The 18452-nt window shown below is 43.4% G+C and overlaps 1 protein-coding gene across 2 annotated transcripts in view; it reads right to left on the bottom strand.

The window, feature by feature from the left end:
* Positions 1-218: 218 nt before the first annotated feature.
* Positions 219-18452, bottom strand: part of GALNT13 (polypeptide N-acetylgalactosaminyltransferase 13) — a 143826-nt gene continuing 125592 nt past the window's right edge. The window contains exons 10-11 of one of the 2 annotated variants that reach the window (XM_026058298.1): positions 11584-11718; positions 219-359 (exon numbers count right to left, since the gene is read on the bottom strand). In XM_026058298.1, coding sequence (XP_025914083.1) covers positions 219-359; positions 11584-11718 — 276 coding nt within the window. Of the gene's footprint in view, positions 360-4887; positions 5045-11583; positions 11719-18452 lie in introns of those variants that run through there. The other variant, XM_026058297.1, reaches the window with a different exon arrangement.

Here is an 18452-nt window from a genome sequence, read left to right as displayed (position 1 = left end):
ATTTATGGATTCGAATGTGCTTCTTTGGAGCGGACACGGATTTCCAAGGGGCACATGGAAAGGCGCCGGGCCAGGGGAGCCCCCGAGGACTTTGTTCTGCCGGCAGGATCTCAAAGGGCTTCAGTGCCTCCGTGTCCACCGCGAAGGAAGGACGCGAGACATCCTCGGCGCGAGCCGGCGGGCGAGCGAGGAGCGCCGGGGCCGCGGCTCTCCCGGCTTCAGGCGCCCAAGGTCATGTTGCGCAAGAGCCACTGCTGGGACCGGCCTTCGCTGCAGTCCTTCATGGTGGGCACCATCTTGTCCTCCTCGGACGGCTCGTCGAGGCACTGGTTGCTGTTGACGTGCCTCAGGGTCAGCCTCTGCAACAGAGAAGGGCACGAGTTGCAGCGAGGTCATTACTGCTGAAAACAGGCGTTTTCAGTGCTGTCCCAGCCCGTGCCGCCCTGCAGCATCTCCGCCACGGCACCCGGGGGAACGTTACCTCTGCCGAACCCACGCGCAGATGAAGGCAACGGAAAAGCACAGCGTAAGTGCATGCACATTTTATCTCAGAGCAACAGGCTTTTTTTGGGTTAAGGAATTTAAACTCCGACAACCTGAACATATATGCATTTCAGACCAGGGTACTGCTAGTGCAGAGATAACTGCTAATGGAAATACACTTGCAAAGTATCATAAGAACAACAGTAACACACGTATGAATACTTACATTTTTAAGGAATGTCAGGGTCACAAGGGGACAATAGGAAATAGAACATGTTTTGAAGAAATAAACGATCCATTTGAAAGCACAGGGACAATATGTTCAGTAAGATCATATAAAGAGATCCAGGAAAGGTTAACATGAAATTGTGGACAAAGATAACATTAGATATGCAAAGTCAAGTTGAGAAGTAGATGTTTTGCCCATCACTGTCCAGGGGCTGTTTTGAGGTTTTTTTAAACACAAACTCACAGCAATTACACATGCACTTTAGGTGCCACTGTGAGTAAAGTTTCGCGTATACCAATTTACTGCTATTAATGCAAATGTTTAACTCCCAGGAGGTCTTTCGGTTTCTGAAAGAACAAGTAGCATATTCAGTATTATATGCAGCCGTGCACACGCCTGCAAGCCAGCGGTCCGGCGCCCGCGGCAGCGCCGCCCGCACGGCCGGGAGCACCGTCGCCACCTGCGATGCCGCCAGCCGTGCTTTGCTCCCGCGGGGCTGGGCGTCCCCTCGGCAGGCAAACGCCACGCAGGCGCTTCGCCTCCCACGGGGCTTCCCGGAGCACAAGTCACGACACCGCATCCCGTCCTCCCCCAAGCATTGCAAAGCAGCGCACGGATTGCAGAGGGGTTTTACCCAAAACGAGCTCCGCGCAAGCCTGCTACGGGGCAGTAATTACGCAATGTGGCGCTAATCATCAGCGGCCTCTCAAGCTTGATACGAGCTTTAGACTTCTAAAGTAAACATCTGGGTCTGCTACTGTGCCCGATCCAGAAATTCATTATGAAAATGATGATTTTGGCCTTCGTTAGCTTGTTCCGCAGTATTTTAAAGATTAGTTCTTTCCCCTCCGGAGTGCGCAGGACCACGCGAAGCATTTCCTGGACCGAACCAGGCGCTGTGACCCACGGAGCCGGCCCAGGTAGCACCTGCCCTGGTGGGACCTGGCCCTGGCGCCTCTCCCACACCGCGGCCACGGTAGCACTTCACTTGGAATCGGGAGCGCGCTTCCTCAGCGAACTGCCCAAACAGCCCCAATCTGCAGGGTCCGCGTCGCGGAGCTGTCTCGGAGCACGCAAGCCGGCTCACTTCTGCAGCGAGCTAAACCGGACGAGCACAGACCAACTGCATGGCAAACACTGTGCAAAGCAACAAACGGGGGAAAAAAGATGGGCTGGCAGAATCCTGCAGCTTCCAGGAGGAGGGAGAGAGGATTAATTAACACCGTGATAAACTTATTGCCTACAGCGCAGCCCCCCGGGGCCGTGGAGGACGGCGTGTCGGCAAGGTCTCCTTGCAGAGGTCTCCGTGCAACCACGGAGGACCGTGCCCGCGCCCCTGCTCGCAGGCACGTGCCAAGTCCCCGGCTCGCGCAGGGCTCTCCAGCAAAGCGTGCTCAGGAGACGGACACCACAACGCAGCTCTCGCGTGACCGTGAACGGAAAGAAGCACGCTAACCGCTGCCCAGCTTTCCCGAATGCAAAGATTTTCCGTCTAAGAACATAGTCAACATTACTGTAACTCCAGGTTATGCAAATAGGAAGAGTCATTTTGGAAACTAGCGTCTCTGACAAAGTCTCACTAGTAACGAACGTCATTTGTGCATCTTCACAGAAAGAAAAGGCTGCAGTCTAGGGCTTCAGTTAAGCTGTAGTCTGGAAACGCTAACGCTTTCCTAACAACTGGTGGAGAAGAGCCCTTGCTATAGCAACCACTGCGTCTCACAGAGGTCTACTGCATCTCCGTCTCCCCTATCCCCAGCTCAGTAATATGTGAAAACAGATTATGAAGCTTTTGCAAAAATACAGGGTTTCATGCAATAACATAGACCAGAAATCACCCAGCAACCGGCACCAGAAACAGTGCATGTGTTAAGGGCAAAGGATGCACATTTTTGGCCAAGATCCATGGTTTAATTTTAGTCATACAAGCAATGAGACATCTGCAAGCAGACAGGACCTAGTTCTGAAGTCTCACCTGTGGACGCTCCTCAGCCTACTGACATGTAAAAAAAGAAGGGCTTTGCTGGGACTGACACTAAACCTAATTTGAAAGATGTGACAGAGTAAAAAGGCAAAGACGAGCCTCGTAGGTCCCATTCACTGCTCTTTACGTCTTCGCACAGTAACATACCAGGGACGCTACAGGACCACACACACTTCCGCGCGGTGAGACAAAGGTCTGGAAAGCAGAAGGCAACGTCATGAACACGGACCTTTTGGGAAGAGACAGGCGTGACTGGAGTACGCAAGTCTCAGCAAAAAAACGGTAACACTAGATCTTCAGCATCTTCAAATCTGGCCTTTTACGCAGCTGCTAAGTACACAAGGGCTATTCTAATTAAGAGACCTAACGAATTTAAGACACAGAGTAACACTAAAAAAAGTCTGCTGATGGGACTGGAGGATGCTGCAGCGGGGTCCATTTTCAGAGAGACCTCCTTTTCTCCTAAAAATAGCAAAAGATATCCAACAAATTATATTAAATCTTATTATCGTCTCTGACTGATTCAGTATTATTATCCGGATATATATCTGGTCTACCGCACAGTAAATTTTGCACTGCAGTTCATACTGGATTGACACATCACTTATTAACACTCCTAATTTGTATCATGAATATTCTTTCAATAGCTTGTCCCTAGAGATTTGCTCCTCAGTTTAAAACAAGCTATTATGCAATTCTCAAAGAAAAGCCTATAGATATTATAGCAAATCATTGAGGGGCCATTTGCTATGCATTCAATGATGAATATAAGACATTTTTCTCTAATTACAAGAGGAAAGAATTAGCAGTGTTAACAGAAGTAGCTTATTTACTAAATAACACTGTTCAAAGCATCACTGATTCTTCACTTACATTGTCTTAAGTGCAATTAAGCTGCTATCATCTTCTACAATAACCAGAAATGCAAACAAGTCTAAAAATGCTGCTGCCGCCTTCTTCAGCTGTTCCCTTTTATTCAGTATATAATTTCATGCTAGACTACCATATCATTGGGATTTTCATCTGTCTTCTAAATGCATTTTTCTGTCTTCTATTATTATTTATGCTGTTACGAAAAACGGCCTCATTTGCTTGGGAAACAATTAATTACTAGGCAATACGATGCTCTCACAAGCCAGCCGAGAATTTTTGTTTTAAGCAAACAGGAGAACACATGCACGGATGCAGCGTTAGCTCGGCAAACATACAGGTGCATGAGAGCAAGTTATGCAGCTTTATACTGATCAAACGTGTGCAAATAACAGCTCTGATGGGCAAAGAATTTGAATACATTATGGCAAAATAATGAAGTAAGAACTAAAGATCCTTCGGTCTAGCAGTCTGGTGTGTATTTAGAAGTATCAGCAATAGAAAACTGTGCAAGTTCTCAGCCAGTTTAAAAAAGTGACTCTTGTGAATGAAACACATTATCTGCAAAAGATTCCAGGGAAATGTTGTTCAAATCAGAAGTCACATTTAGAAAGTTTTTGAAATGCGACTGAGTAAAGTTGCAACGTAACTGCTTAGTGCGAGACCTACGGCTCTTGGCACGGTTCTGGGGGGTCGACCACCACCACCGCCAGCTCCTCTCGCCCACGGAGCTCGACGGGACGCGCTCGGACGGGAAGGCAACACGGTTGGGTTCGTGGGAGGATTGCATCTCAGGAAGGAGAGCAACTCCTGCTTTATCACTGCACCTGGGCTGCCTCGATACTATCCGTTATCACTCAGTGAAACTGTGCAGGTAAGAAAAAGAGCGGCTGGCACAATATTTTGATTTCTTCAGTGGTGAATGTTTCAAAATTGTCTATTGAGAGTGGCTAATATCTTCAGAACTGAATCACTTAAACTGGGAATTTTCAAAATATATGTACCCAAAAAACCCTCCGTAACTAGTCTGATTTAACTGTATTGGAATAGGGACCAAATGTTCATGTACTGTAAATATTAACAATTATTCTGGAATCAATAGATCGTGGAGGTAGCTCAAGGCAGTAGAATCCATCTAAAATTATTTATAAGTTACAGTAATTAACACCGAATGTGTATACCATTCTACACACACTACCACCTGTAAAAACGAGAACGGAATTCAGTTGAGCTTGACAGGCAGAAAACGAAAAAGCATTTTTCCGGGAATAGCCTAAATCACCAGGCTATTTGCTTTTTAATACCAACCTCCAGCAACTTGTTAAAGGAAATAATCAGTGGGGCTGTAAAACACGTTCCTAAAGACCTCCCGCCTGGTGCAGTTCCTCAGCACCCACGCTTGCAGAGGGCCACCGCTGCAGGGCTCCGCCGCGGCGCCCCGGGCGCCCTCCTCCGCCCCGCTCGCGGCCAGGCACGACCGCGTGGTCACGTGCAGAAAGGTGCGGGTCTGCGTGGCGAGAAACGGCGAAAGTAAACACAGCCAGCAAGCACAAACCATGGGAAAACAACGCACTTCAGCTAAACGCAGCAGAACAGACATCCATAGCGGGGAATCAGATAAATCTAGAAGCAGCAGCCCCAAAGCGGTTATTTAGGGGTAACCGTGTCTGCGAGTTCCCTCATGTTAAATGATGCCCCGAAAGCTTACAGGGTTGGGCTAGTTTTAACCACACATATAAACAGCTGTATTCATGAAATAAGCTTAAATTCCATAAAAAAATCTTCTAACTGATCTGTTTTGAGGGACTGGTCCACAGGAGACCCATTCGCTGAGAAGCTAAAAGCTCTGCAGATTAACGTTCACCTAAATCTTCCCTGCAAATATACACTGGTTTGTTGCAATCGTGATTTTCTTGTTTTTTTAGCAACGCTGGGGTGCAGGCGATGTTTCTGCTGAAGAAATGCACGCTGCCGTCGCGCCCCGCTCCCGCGACCGTGACGAGTTCTTCCCCGGAGCAGACTCTGGGACGTCATCACCCAGCACAGTCTCCATCCGTCTCTGAGTGTTTTTGCTTCAAGTTCAGTCACAAAAATTGTAAAGTTTGGTACCATGTAATTACAGCTAATCTTGAATCAGACTTTTCATTGAAATAATTTTAGAACATCAACTATTCTCTTTGCTTTATGAATCATTCATGTCAGCCTTTTCTCTTTCTTTTTGTTAAGGGAAGAAATAAAGGACATATAAAGAGCCCACTAAAAAATATCACGAACAAATGTCTTTATAATGCCTCTTTGAGTAACCTGCCTGAACATCAGCTCTTGGTTTTGTTTCATTATGTTTTATTCCTTCATGTTCACTTCTGTCTACCATTCTTCTGAAGGAGAACAAAGGTACATAAATAAATAAATTCAAAATGTAATGATCTCCCTATATTGCATGTTTATATTACATTAAATGCCCAAATTTAGCAGATTCTACATGTGAGTATAAATAGTATGATGCATTATTTTGATAATCTGACCAGGCTATTTTATCTAATACATGAGACAAAGTCAGTAAATCAGAAGGCTGCACTGACTTTAGAATAGCTATAGTAATGTAAAGAAGAAGATAATTTGTCTTCTTTTTCTTGTTTCATTAAGCATTCCTTTCTAAGACTGTAATAAGAAAAATCACACTGTTTTCCCTACTCATTTTTAAAGAACTTGGACAAGTCTTTTTAAACACATAGTACTAAGACTGCAATTTAAAGGAATATTCAAGTTATTGGCCACAATCTCTCATGGCAGAAATTAGTTTGACCACACTAACTCCAGTTGGTCCCATAATATTAAAAAGAGATATAGTTACAAAATCTGTAATTGCTTGAAAGATGCAGAATGGTAAATATGAAATTAGTGATGCAATGTGTACTTACATCATTTGTGAATACTAGTGAAAAGGATTATTAAAGCATACAACCAACACAAGAAACAAGCTAGCTGTTCAAATAAACTGTGTTCATATGCTCGTGTATTTCTCTGTCACCGTTCTTCATCTTGTATTTCGGAGAGTATGTTTTTTTCTTTAGAGAATACTTAGCAGCTCTCGCTCCACCGCTAGCAATGAGAACTTCTCAATTTTTTTAATAAGCCTAAGAGCAAGTCAGGTGAAGTCAGGCAGGGGACACCAAAGACCACCACGCGTGCCCTAGACAGAAATTTGCCTTTTTTCCATGACATATTCCTGAGTCATCAGTCTGTCTTAAAAAAAATACATGTATTCCATGTAAAACATGGACAGCTAGAAACTGTGTGGTGACTGAACAGGCAGAGGTCAGAGTTGTCATTCTGGAGCAGAAGCTACAGGCGGCTACTAAGTCAGGCGGCTTTTATACGACACTGCTACAAGGAGGGAGAGAGAGATGCGCTAGACTAGATTTGGTACAGGGGTTGCACTTGTTTCCAAACTTACCTCAAAACTATATTCCCATTTACCAGCATACTGATAGAAGGAAAAAAAAAAATCAGGAATTGGAGTCAAACAGTGACTCAAGAAGCTTTTTTTTTTGTGAAGATGCTCATCTTTCAGTGAACACATTTTCAATAGCTTTACACGAATGTTTAGTGACACATACAATAGTAATTTCACAAGATCAAGTCCTGCCATCATTGCTCAGGCATGAGGAAATGAAGCTATTTCCCATCAGATATGACATATTTACAGCATTCTTTTTCTTGAAAACATTTATCTGTGTTGTATGTCTCAAGATTTCACCATGCCATACATATTAAAATTTGCCTGAAACGTCCCAGGGAGACACAGTTGCATGAGCCCAGACCTAGGCGACCGACACGGTTTTCAGCCTGCCCTTGACGGGTGGCAGTCAAACACCAGTTTTAGGTAACCCCTGCAAAAGATGCCCACCAGGCCCAGCACCACGGCACAGGCAGAAGAAAGCAAAGCAAAGCAAAGCAAAGCAAAGCCAGCAGCAAAACTGGAAGGACAGACTTCGCCCGACCAGCAGCATCAGGCGGGGATGGGGCAATCCCGCTCGCGGGAGCGGGCGGCAGCGAAGACCCCTTCCAGGCGCCTTTCGCCTTCACGACACCGAGGAACGTAGCTCCCATAAAACCTCCCACACCGTGCCGATACAACAGCCCAAAGTCCGTTCATTTGTATGATGCAGCCATGTGAGAAATACGCATATTGTTTATTACTTAACATGTCACCCAACGTATGCTTTGAAACGCGGGAAGTAAAACTAAATACACGTTCTTACCAAAGAACTTCCTTGGAATGGGAAAGAAAAGGCAGCGAAAGGAGGGAGCTGCTGCCTGCCCAAATTACAAATGGTGCGCTGGTGCTAAGCGGCTTTTTAAAGCAGGCTATTTTTTACCGAAATTCCTCTTTATTGCCCTTCGGATCTCTCTTTTTCCCCTCTTTCAGTTCATGTCACCTGCTGCACTAAAAAAACGTGGGGTGAATTTAATACTCGTGAAAGCAAAGGCCCAACGTTGACCCGAAGGTCAAGATCTTCTCCTCGCTTTCGGCAAGAGACGCTCCATGGCGCCGAAGGGAGGCACGGCTTTGCACAGCCGTCTCCTTCCCCTGCTCGCGGAAAGCCAACGCCGGCTCACGGCAGCGCTGCAGGCGTTTCCGCGCCAGGCGCAGCGAAGGTGCCAATCGGCTGCAAGGGCTGAGGAGCTGCGTTTCCAAACCTTACCAAATCCCAGCGTCCAGACCGAGAAAAGCCAGGCGCCCCCTTACTGTAAAAGGCAACGTCACCACCTCCAAAATAACTGCATCTCAAGCGAGTTAAAATGCATAAAGAATTTTAAGTGTTAAAACAGACACTTTTGGTATGAGAAAATGAGAGGAAGGGCTTTTTAAATAGCTTGCTTCAAAGTAATGAAATCGGATGATTTCACAAATATGTATGTCAATGTTTGAGATTTACCTTTCTTATCACAAAAATCTTCCTTTCTCCTCGCTTATTTTTGGAGAAATATAAATGCTAGGAATAGCTAAAAGAATTGCGGTATTATTAAGGTATGTGCAGATCCTCGGAAAAGAATTATTTTCTGTGAATTATTTATATATATTTAAATGCCATAATTTAAATAAAACCAAGTCTGAATGTTACAGAAAATTTAATAACAGTATGAAAATCAAAGAAAACTATCTGAAAATCCTCATTGAGAAATGACTATTTATGAAAGAATAGATTATTTACTTGTCTCATTGTATGTTCAGATGTGGGTAAGGCACCGCTGTCCGCTGCCAAGTCTTAACACCTAAACACCTTTACCGGAGGAAGGCTGCTATCTGCAACTGAGGCCCAACACCCAGAAATCATCTCAATCCAAGCTGTGAGTAACAAAAGAAACGTAAAAATGAGTGCAATTTAGCTGGAAGGATAAACGACAGAATGGCTATGGGTGATTCAGGCAACATGGCACAACTGTTTCTCTGAAAAAAAACCCCAAATATCACAAGCCAGTCATTTTCTCAGCAAAAAATGCTGCATAACGGAGCTCGGTGCTTGGAGGCCTCCAGCAATATTCAGAGATCACCATGCAGCAAAACCCCCGAAGGCTGTTTGCGTGAACTGCTGTCCGTGGGCTAAACGAAGGCAGTTCGGCAACGTCCCCTCGGTCCCCGCGCCCCGACGCTGGTGCGGGATGGCGGCACCGAGGGCGCAGCCCCAGCACGCAGAGCTGCAGAAACCAAAGCAAACGAACGGAGCTCGAGTCCGAACGCTCGCTGCGTGCTCTCGTGAAAAAGCAAAAAGGCGCGTAGTGCAACGCACCCTGCTTTACACGAAGGAGAGATGGCAAAACAGCTCTCTCCGACCTCTCCTACATGAAAACACCTGACCACATGACCTGCTGTATTTCTTTCTTACGAGCTCCATCTAATGGTTGATTTTGTTTTTACACAACTGCTCACAAATTTTCTATTATGGATCCGTTATGTTAAACTTAACAGAAAAAGATAGCATATTGTCAATGTTAAAAGTAAATGAGAGCACATTTGGTTGAAAGAAATAAATTCATCTATTTATAGCAAGGTGAAAGCAGCTATATTTATACAAAGCTGCAAATAGCTTGCAACTGCAAATAGGACTGTACAGAGACGTAAGTCAGTATTTTTCTAGCTGTACTGTCATGGAAATATGCCAATTTGCCAGTTTGGCGTATTGCTGCCTAACTGCTGACCTCTAAGCAGTCGGCACTAAAACTGCAGTCAATGTGGAAATTCACTTTCAGTAGCTTGTGCCCAAAATATTCCAGGGAAAGAGATGGGCAGTGTAATTTTTTATCGGGAAAGATGGCTCTCTGTGTGCATCGTCAAGAAAAAGGCATTTTGTGAAGAACCTGCTCCTGGGCCTTGCATATCTATATAAAAATACCTGATATTTGAGAGAGCTGATATATATGGGTGTGAGAGCATTATTGCCTTCGGTTCTGGATGGTGGCTAAGAGCTGTAGCAGAGGCTTGGGCTACCAACATTGCTCTTTGCTATTCTTGATGGCTTGAGTTAGCTAGACTGGACTGCTTAAGAGCATAAAAACCAACACATATAACGTGATAAAACAGACCACGGTGAGCCAACACACCGTGCTCTGAAGGGGAAGGGTGAAGTGGAGGCACTTGCTGGACAAGCACCTTCCAGGGCACCAGAGCCCCGAAGCCCTGATCAACTCGGAAGGTGCCTTAGTGCATCCTCAGGCCTCTGCCCGGCGATTTGGGCCTTTGCCCGTTTTCTGGGTGATGCTTTTCTTACTGTTTGGGTTTTAAAACTCTGGCTATAATGATCCATTCTTCCTGGAGAAAAGAGCCTTTAGCTAACCCCTATTTATTTCCCTCGTCTCCCACGACTGCTCCAAATACAGTCAAAAAGCAACCTTCAGCCCAAGCAGAAAACAGCTGCGTGAATTTGCTTGAAAAGCCCCCAAAGCAAACGCAGCGGCAATCCAGGAGGAATTGTTTCGGAACAATGAGACATTTGCTCTCCACACAGGCTAAGTAAATTGGGCCTGTTGTGCCGCGCAGCGTTTCGTTTCCTAGGCAGATAGACGAAGTGTGGATGCGACACGGATGTGCCCGATGCACAGACTTCAGTGCTGTCCTGAAAATGGCAAGCATCACGTTTCCTTTTTTTGTCACTGGAGATGGGCAAAAATTTTCACAATAGTGAATCGTTAATGAAATATTAGAAAAGTAAGGTAAATATTGATGAATCCTCCGAATCTGCCGCCTCCCCCGTTATGACTCACTAACGCTGATCATGATTTTCTAACAATTCAAAAAAAAGTTCACAATTCAAAACAAAAGTTTAAAATAAATGTTGGTATCTTCATTTTCACCTGCTGCTTCCTGTTTCATTTTAAAAGAATTACTCAGCTGTAAAATATTAATATTGAAATATTGACATGTATTTTGATTAGTTTTGCAACATCTCCATAAGCCACCACATTTTTACAAACCGCACTCTCCTTCCAAAACCCACATCACGCCCCGTCCCATCCCATTATATCATCAAACTAAACAGGTGACTGGTATACGGCAAATGATCAAACAAATAAAATCCACAGTCAACAGCCTTCAAGAGCCAGAAGAATTAACTTGCAAAACTGTAATGTAAAAACATTCCTTTTTTCTACTTTACATATACAAAAATGCAGACTACTTCTTTAAGTTTATAACAATGCATTGGCAGCTCCTGGAAATGAGCTGCCTTTTAAACAATGAGTAACTTTACCTTTTCACCCCTCTAAAAATAAATTTTACGGAAACAAATTTTAAAATTTGTCAATTAACTGAATTATTTCCCACTCCAGATTTTGTATTATTGTCGGAAACACCATCAGCCTGTGACATCATCAAGCTCTGGCACCCAGAAGTACTTCCTCGTGCTGCAGGGATATTTTATTAAAAACAAACTCCTGCCGCTGAAGAACGCGAGGGAAAAGCGAGCGCAGCAGCGGAGAGGCGAGACTGGGCCCTGCGGGCGCGAGCGCCACGTACCTCGGCATCGTACTCCCAGAGCTGATTCCCTCGCATGTGGTGGCACTTCAGCATGATCACGGGGCCGTTGAGTCTCGAAACATCCAAGCACAAATCATCCGTGCGGATCTCTTTGTCGGCGGTATAAGAAAACACCTGAAAACAGAAAACGATTACAATTGCAAAGCATCCGTAACGCGTATCCCTAAACTATTGCTGATCTGGAACACACATAATTTTCACTTCAGTGATGCACAGTGACGCTCTTTTCCAAACACTGCAACGTTGTCCCGGAGTTCAGCAGAGTTTCCTGCAAGCCTTGGTACACGAGTGTGTGCTGCGCTCAAGAGAAGGAACATCATGTTCAGGAAAAGAAATTGCTATGACACCAAACCCAGAAAACACTTGGACAGACTCTCAATTTTACCTCCCGAGCATGATTCAGTGGATGGAAAAAAGGAACAAAGACTTTATCTGAGAATTCTGTAGATTAATATAATTGCAACCGTTATCTTCAGAAAACATCTCTCAGATTTTTTAATAGACTGATAAACTGACCCAATTATTTGAAACATCAGAAAGTTCTTAAATGAAATATTCTTATCAGTATCATCTGCTTAATTTCTTGCACCAAGGATTATCTCTGCTAGAGATCTGTGCAGAGATCTATGTACCTGAATATTTCAGGAGTAGCAAGTGTCTTAACAACATTAGGAAATGAAGCAAGAGACAGGAGAGCAGTGCATCCCAGAAACAGCATTTCATCAAACTAGCTACAAGTTTCAGCGGGAATATTCAACTGAGCGCCTTCAGCGAGGAACAAACCAGGACAAAACTTAGATCGCGATTTACTCCTATTCCTGAACATACGTGCAATAATGATTTCTTCATTTACTGCAACTATGTGTTAATGCATTTTAATACCCCAGTATAAATCAATATCTACACATACAGCTGAGAAAGAGAGTTGCCAAAATCTGAAAAATATTCACTTAAAGGGCAGTGTTTAAATCAGCGGAGCAGTATAACAGAAGCATGGACCAACGCAATACATGGACGTACACCCAGCGATTGCAGAGTTACTAAAAGCCCTACTCCTCTTGCCAGAGCAATGCAAGACCATTAAAAGAGCCGTGACTGGGGTACGAGGCACAAATAATGCAGTGCCCCGGGGCTGTCTATCCACTGGGACTCCTAGTGAAAAATCGAATTGTCCTCAAGGAACAAGAATCCGCGAAGCAGGCAGATTAAAATCTTTTTTAATGAATTAAGTGTAAGGCTGGGTATTCCACTTCACTTAGAAACACGAGGCTTTGCAGTGGTGCACTAGGAAACGTAATTTCCCCTAAACAGCTTTAAAAACTTCTATACTACACCAAACAGCCAAGGGAATAAAGCAAAGGTTTTTGAAATTGGAAGTTCGGATAAATCTTTTAGACAACCGTGTATATGAAAAAAGCATGCAAAGAAGTTAGTGGAGCGGCCAGATGAAAGTCAAATCAGTGATTTTCTAAGGAAAAAAAAAACAGCGCCAGACAACCGGGCAAGAGCAAGAACTGCCAGGCAGAGTGCAGATCTGTGGGCTTTCCTGGTTTTTCAGATTTCTTATTCCCCATTCGCTCCACTCACCACGCTCCAACCACTCATCTGGATGAGAATCTAGGACCCAAAAGTATCGTAAAGCACCAGCTGCCTTTTGCATTTATCCCTGAGATCACAGCTGAGGCTCTGAAAGTGCATTTGTCCTTTCTATATAAAACAAGAATTCACTGTCTAAAGCACATGAATACAAACATAAATTTGGGCTCTAATTATGCCAAGTTACCTACACAATATCCATCATGTTCAGTGAAATGACTTCCGATCACCAGGGACAAACACGCGCTGGGAATGAGCCCGCGGGGACGGAGCTCGAGCTGGCATGCTATCAAAATACTCATTTATTTGGAATGTTGAAAGCAAAACACAAACAATGATAAAAAAAAGTGTATTTTAGATCTACGCTTGATCAGACTGCTTGCAGGTTTGTTTTGCAGAGATCCTGCGGATGTACATCCTCGAGGCAAGAAAAGCTGCTGATCAGCACATCAGGCCCGAGCTCACGGAACTGCATAAGGTTAACCAAAAATCAGCATCAGTTGTGAGGCTTCTTCAGAAGAGGTGGAAGAGCAGCCCATGTTCTGGACTAACACAGAAATCTGAAGGTTTGGGAAAACAATTATTTAACTGTTTATGAACATCTCCTTTACATCAACATCTGAAATTTCACCTCAAGAAAAAAAAACCCAAAACCCCAAAGCAACTTGCTTCAGTAATTCCTCAAGACCTCATAGAATTCCCTTCCAGGACATTGTTTTGAAATTATTTTTGGAATAAAAAGTACAGAACTCAAGAAAGAAGATATTTTGTGAGAAATTGATAAACAACCTAAGATAGGGATTTAGAATGAAAACACTGTTGGCGCTATAATATTAAGCACTGATATATATTCAACATTATTTCAGCAGACTTGCAGTAGAACATGAATTAAAATGTCCCAACATATTTATTTCATTCATAGCTAAAACATTCCTTAGTTGTCCAGTGCAAGAATATACTTCTACGCACATATTACACAAATATTTTGTCTTTCACTGTGCTCATTACTTAAAATTTCACCCATTACCATTTATCCCCAGCCAACTTACAACTTTAATTTTTAACTTATTATTTGTGGTTTTTTAATATGATAAACATGTCAGCATCAGGCATTTTCTTCTAGCCTCAAAGACAGAGCAGATGTTTTCTTCTGTGTTTTATAAAAAGCAAATACTCATGTTCTGAAATTTACTTCCATTTGCATCTTTCTTTTTCCTCTTATCCTTGATAATTGCAACACACTGTTCCATTACATCTTTTGAAAGAATAAGCGATGCCTGAATTAACAATTACAGAAGACGGGCTTGAAAAGCATGCGGTCTTAAGCAGGAAAAATGAATGCTAATTAAGAAGATGTAAAATTATCAGGCTAGCATTTTACTTACACCCATATTAATTATAATTATATTAATGTCATCATATAAAAACAGAGGATGGCAAACAATACGTTGCATCTTATAGCTAATTAAACAATATATTTCACGCAACACATTGCAGCGCGTTGCAGGCTCCGAGACCAGTCGCCCGCCACAGCAAGCGCCGGCTTTTGCAGAGTGCCTGCCCCTAGCCCGGAAACCCATCTCCCTCTCCAAAAAGTCTCCAGAATCGCAAAATTCCCTAGTACGGTGCTGCTTTCTATGCAGACAGAGACAGAAGGAACTGGCCGTCTCTTCTGCTTTTTGCGGGGCTGACCAAAAATAAAGGGGACGGAGGGGTCCTCAGCAGCACCTCCCGCCAGCCGGCGCCCCGGCGGGGACGGGACCTCGCGGCAACGCTCGCAGGAAAACCCTGGGAAGAGGTACACGGACGCGACTGGGGGAGCTGGGGAAATAATTCTGCGCCTTCTACCTCTAACAGCGTACGTTGGCTTTTATAATGACTACAAACATGATAAAGACGTATTTACTCTCCATATGCAGTTTTATAGCAGCTAATGTATTTTAATTTATTTTTACTAATTTACTTTATTGATGGGTTTCCATAGGGGCAGAAGTAAGCCCTATAAAGCCAAAGACGCATTAAAGCCTACGCTTGGGGCTCAGACACCGCGACCGTGTGAGCTGACAGCGACGCCTTATGCATCGCCGACAATTTTATTACTTCTCCTGCGTTAAAGAGGAACTAACGAAGTATTCCCCCCGATGAACGTCTGGGAAGCTAATCCGTTTGTTCAGCGCTGATTAAGTGCAAAGCAACATCATTAGTCAGAAACCAGTCCAGTGATCAGTTCAGATTTGCAGTTATTTATACACGTATAGGGATTTTAAGTGGGGGGAAGCAGGAGCATCCCGATGACTCCCCGTCTTCCGAGCTCTGACACCCGCAGAAGACCAGAAGCGCTGCCGATGGCCCCGCCACGACTTTCCCTTCCTGCCACCTCCTCAACGTTCGCCCAGGAAAAATGTTGGCCAACGGATTCTGTCAACCCAGAAGAGGCCTAACGCTGAGAATACCGTTCATAAATGGTTATTTTATACTTCATTATGCGGAACTAAATCTTGAGGATATATCTGTGAAACCAAGGAAGAAGTACTTAAAGCAATGAAGACAGCCATAAATTGGACATAACTAAGCACAGAAAAATCTAATTTATTCTGACAACCGTTTTAATTATCCACGGAACTCCCAAGGTAAATTTTGAATTCACCTTTCATAATTGATTTAAAATATTCTAATAAAAGCTGCAGGGAAGGCATTTTTCTTTTCCTCCTGAAATTGTTTACACATTAAATGCTGAAAGCCACCTTAGGCAAAACATGCAAATTGAAGTTATTACACTACCATTTAAAAAAGATCCAGGAATCTTACAGTTAAATTTCCAGTTAAGTTTCAGGGGCAAAGATTTAGATATTTTGTCTATTTGCCTCCAGACTCACATTTAATTATCAAGTCCAGACAATCACTTTAGTACTTCAGCACAGGAACAAATCCAGAATAGGCATGTAGAAAATACCAGTAAAGACTGCACAGGCACCTCACGACACAGGCAGGCAGTCCTAGGGTTTTCTTCCAATATGATTTTAGCAACATTTGATGTTCAACAGGCAAGTCCATCACAATTACTGTACTCCTTTGAAGGAAAAAACACCCAGTTCCAATATTCCTCTATTTAAAGAACAGTTCTTTGGAAAAATTAAAAAAAAAACCCTGATTTTCATTCCTACCTTGCTTAGTACGCAGTCTAATCATAGGAACAGAAAAGAACGTATGTTTTTTTCACTTCCTCAGAAATTGGCCACTGCTGGGGACTGGAGAGATCTGGGAGATTAGACTGACTTCTGTAGAGAACAGCGATTTCTCTTGTCATTAGCAGCATCACGATGTGGAAACGGTTCTTCAGAGGGTCAGCCCTTCTCCTTGAGCACGCTGGATTGCATCTATCCAGCCCTACTTTAATGATCACCTATAGAACAGGTCATAGCTTTTGCTCCTATAACAGTATCTTTGCACCTTGACAGAAAACACCTAAACTGAAAAGCATGCAAACCCACCAAGATGTTAAATCTCACCAAGAAGCTATTTAAACTAATCAACAATAATTCTTCAGTTCATTAAATTACTTGAGCACATGTCCAACCGAAAGCAGCTCGACCGCTCACCGATTGCACTAGGGTTACTCCTACGCTTGGAAACAGCAATAAGTTTTACTTCTAAACCTTCTAAACCAAATTCTTTAATACCATGAAATCAGCTCATCTCATCAAGCAGACATTCGTCTAAATCAGGGAATGATTTAAGAGCTGTCAGGCCAGAAGTGGCTTTCATGTTTGGGCGAGTTCATACAAAACCTACTCTCCTGCTTCCTCAACCTCTGATCACCATCGCCAAGAACATTCATTTAGCCCGGTGCTCAGGCCCAAGGAAAACACCGTATTTACCACAAGATAACATGGACTGAAGTTAGTAGCTGGTACTACACTAAATGGTCAAAGTAATAAAAATAAAAGAAAACAAAACAAAAGAAAAGAATCCTGGTTGGTAGCATCTACTGGACGCATATACAGTAACATAAGCACCTATCTGCTGGAAACAACTTCAGTTAAACAAGGTTTCTTAGGGTCGCTGAGGGATTAGTTTTTTTGTCATATCCAGAAAACGGCACTGGAAAAATAAGCATGGAATCGCCCCTTTTGTGTTAATGGCAAACACAGTTTTCTGATGCTCAAATCTTTGCATTCCCCAACGGAATCTTTTGCCCTTTCCTCAACCACTGCTGTTGCATTGGGGTCTCAGGTGCAGGCAGCATTTTTGCACAGAAGCCGCAATAACAACTGCCTTTTGGCTCTGGAGGGGTGGGTTCGGTTATGTTTTGCTCTGTAGATAGCTCTCACTTCGCAACGGATGGACACCTCACCACCTGCGGCAAAAGGCCGTCATCGCTCCCAGGATCGCAGGCTGTCAATTATGCCACGCTCTTCCCTTTACTCCTGAAAAGCCACATTATGTCAAACTTGCACTTAATAGCAGGTACAGCAAATACTTGTACGCTGCATTTTATCCACCTAGATTGCATCACTGCAACGCGATCCAGCTAATGCTAGTTTTCCTACATTCCCTGGTGACTATTTCCACCAATTTAAAGCACAACTACTCAGTTTTTACCTAGACTCTAAAAGGAAGACATTATTCTCATTCGCATCGTGTTAAATGAAAGATTCTGTTATTTAACGTTGCAGGCATTGCTCCTTTGTTCCCTATTAATCATGCTTATTATAATTGTGCTTGAAGATCACCAAGAGCTCCATTGTGCTGGGTCCTGAACAAATCCAGAGTATTAGACCGTTTCTGCCCCAAAAGGTTTATGATTACTATACATAAGAATGATGTAAAGTCTGCAAGGGAAATCATATATCAGCCAAAAGGGCTAAGAAAATGTAAACTGTAACTAATTTTATTCACAAAGGGTTTGTTTAGAAAATGAAAAGCTAAATACAAAGCAATGTTAAGGGAAGGAGGAGACTGAAGAAAGCAAAAAGGAATAAGGCAACGCAGAGAAGGGCCAAGTTACTTTCTAATAATCCAAAATCTAGGATTTACTTATGATATTACAGTGAATAAAATAAAATCAAAGCAAACTATGCACTAAAGTAATAAAATCTGTAATGGGTGCAGTGTTTACTTATCCAGGGAACTCTTCAAGACGAGGTTTGAGATTTGGTTGGAGATCAGGTGCACAAGTACTGTTCACTTTCTCTTCTTCTATGCAGTCTTCATCAGAAGCATGAATAAATTAACTATGTATTTTCACTTAA

The sequence above is a fragment of the Apteryx rowi genome, unplaced genomic scaffold (genome assembly GCF_003343035.1).
Source record: "Apteryx rowi isolate R43461 unplaced genomic scaffold, aptRow1 scaffold_145, whole genome shotgun sequence".
NCBI lineage: Eukaryota > Metazoa > Chordata > Aves > Apterygiformes > Apterygidae > Apteryx > Apteryx rowi.
This window is presented reverse-complemented; position numbering and strand designations above follow the sequence as displayed.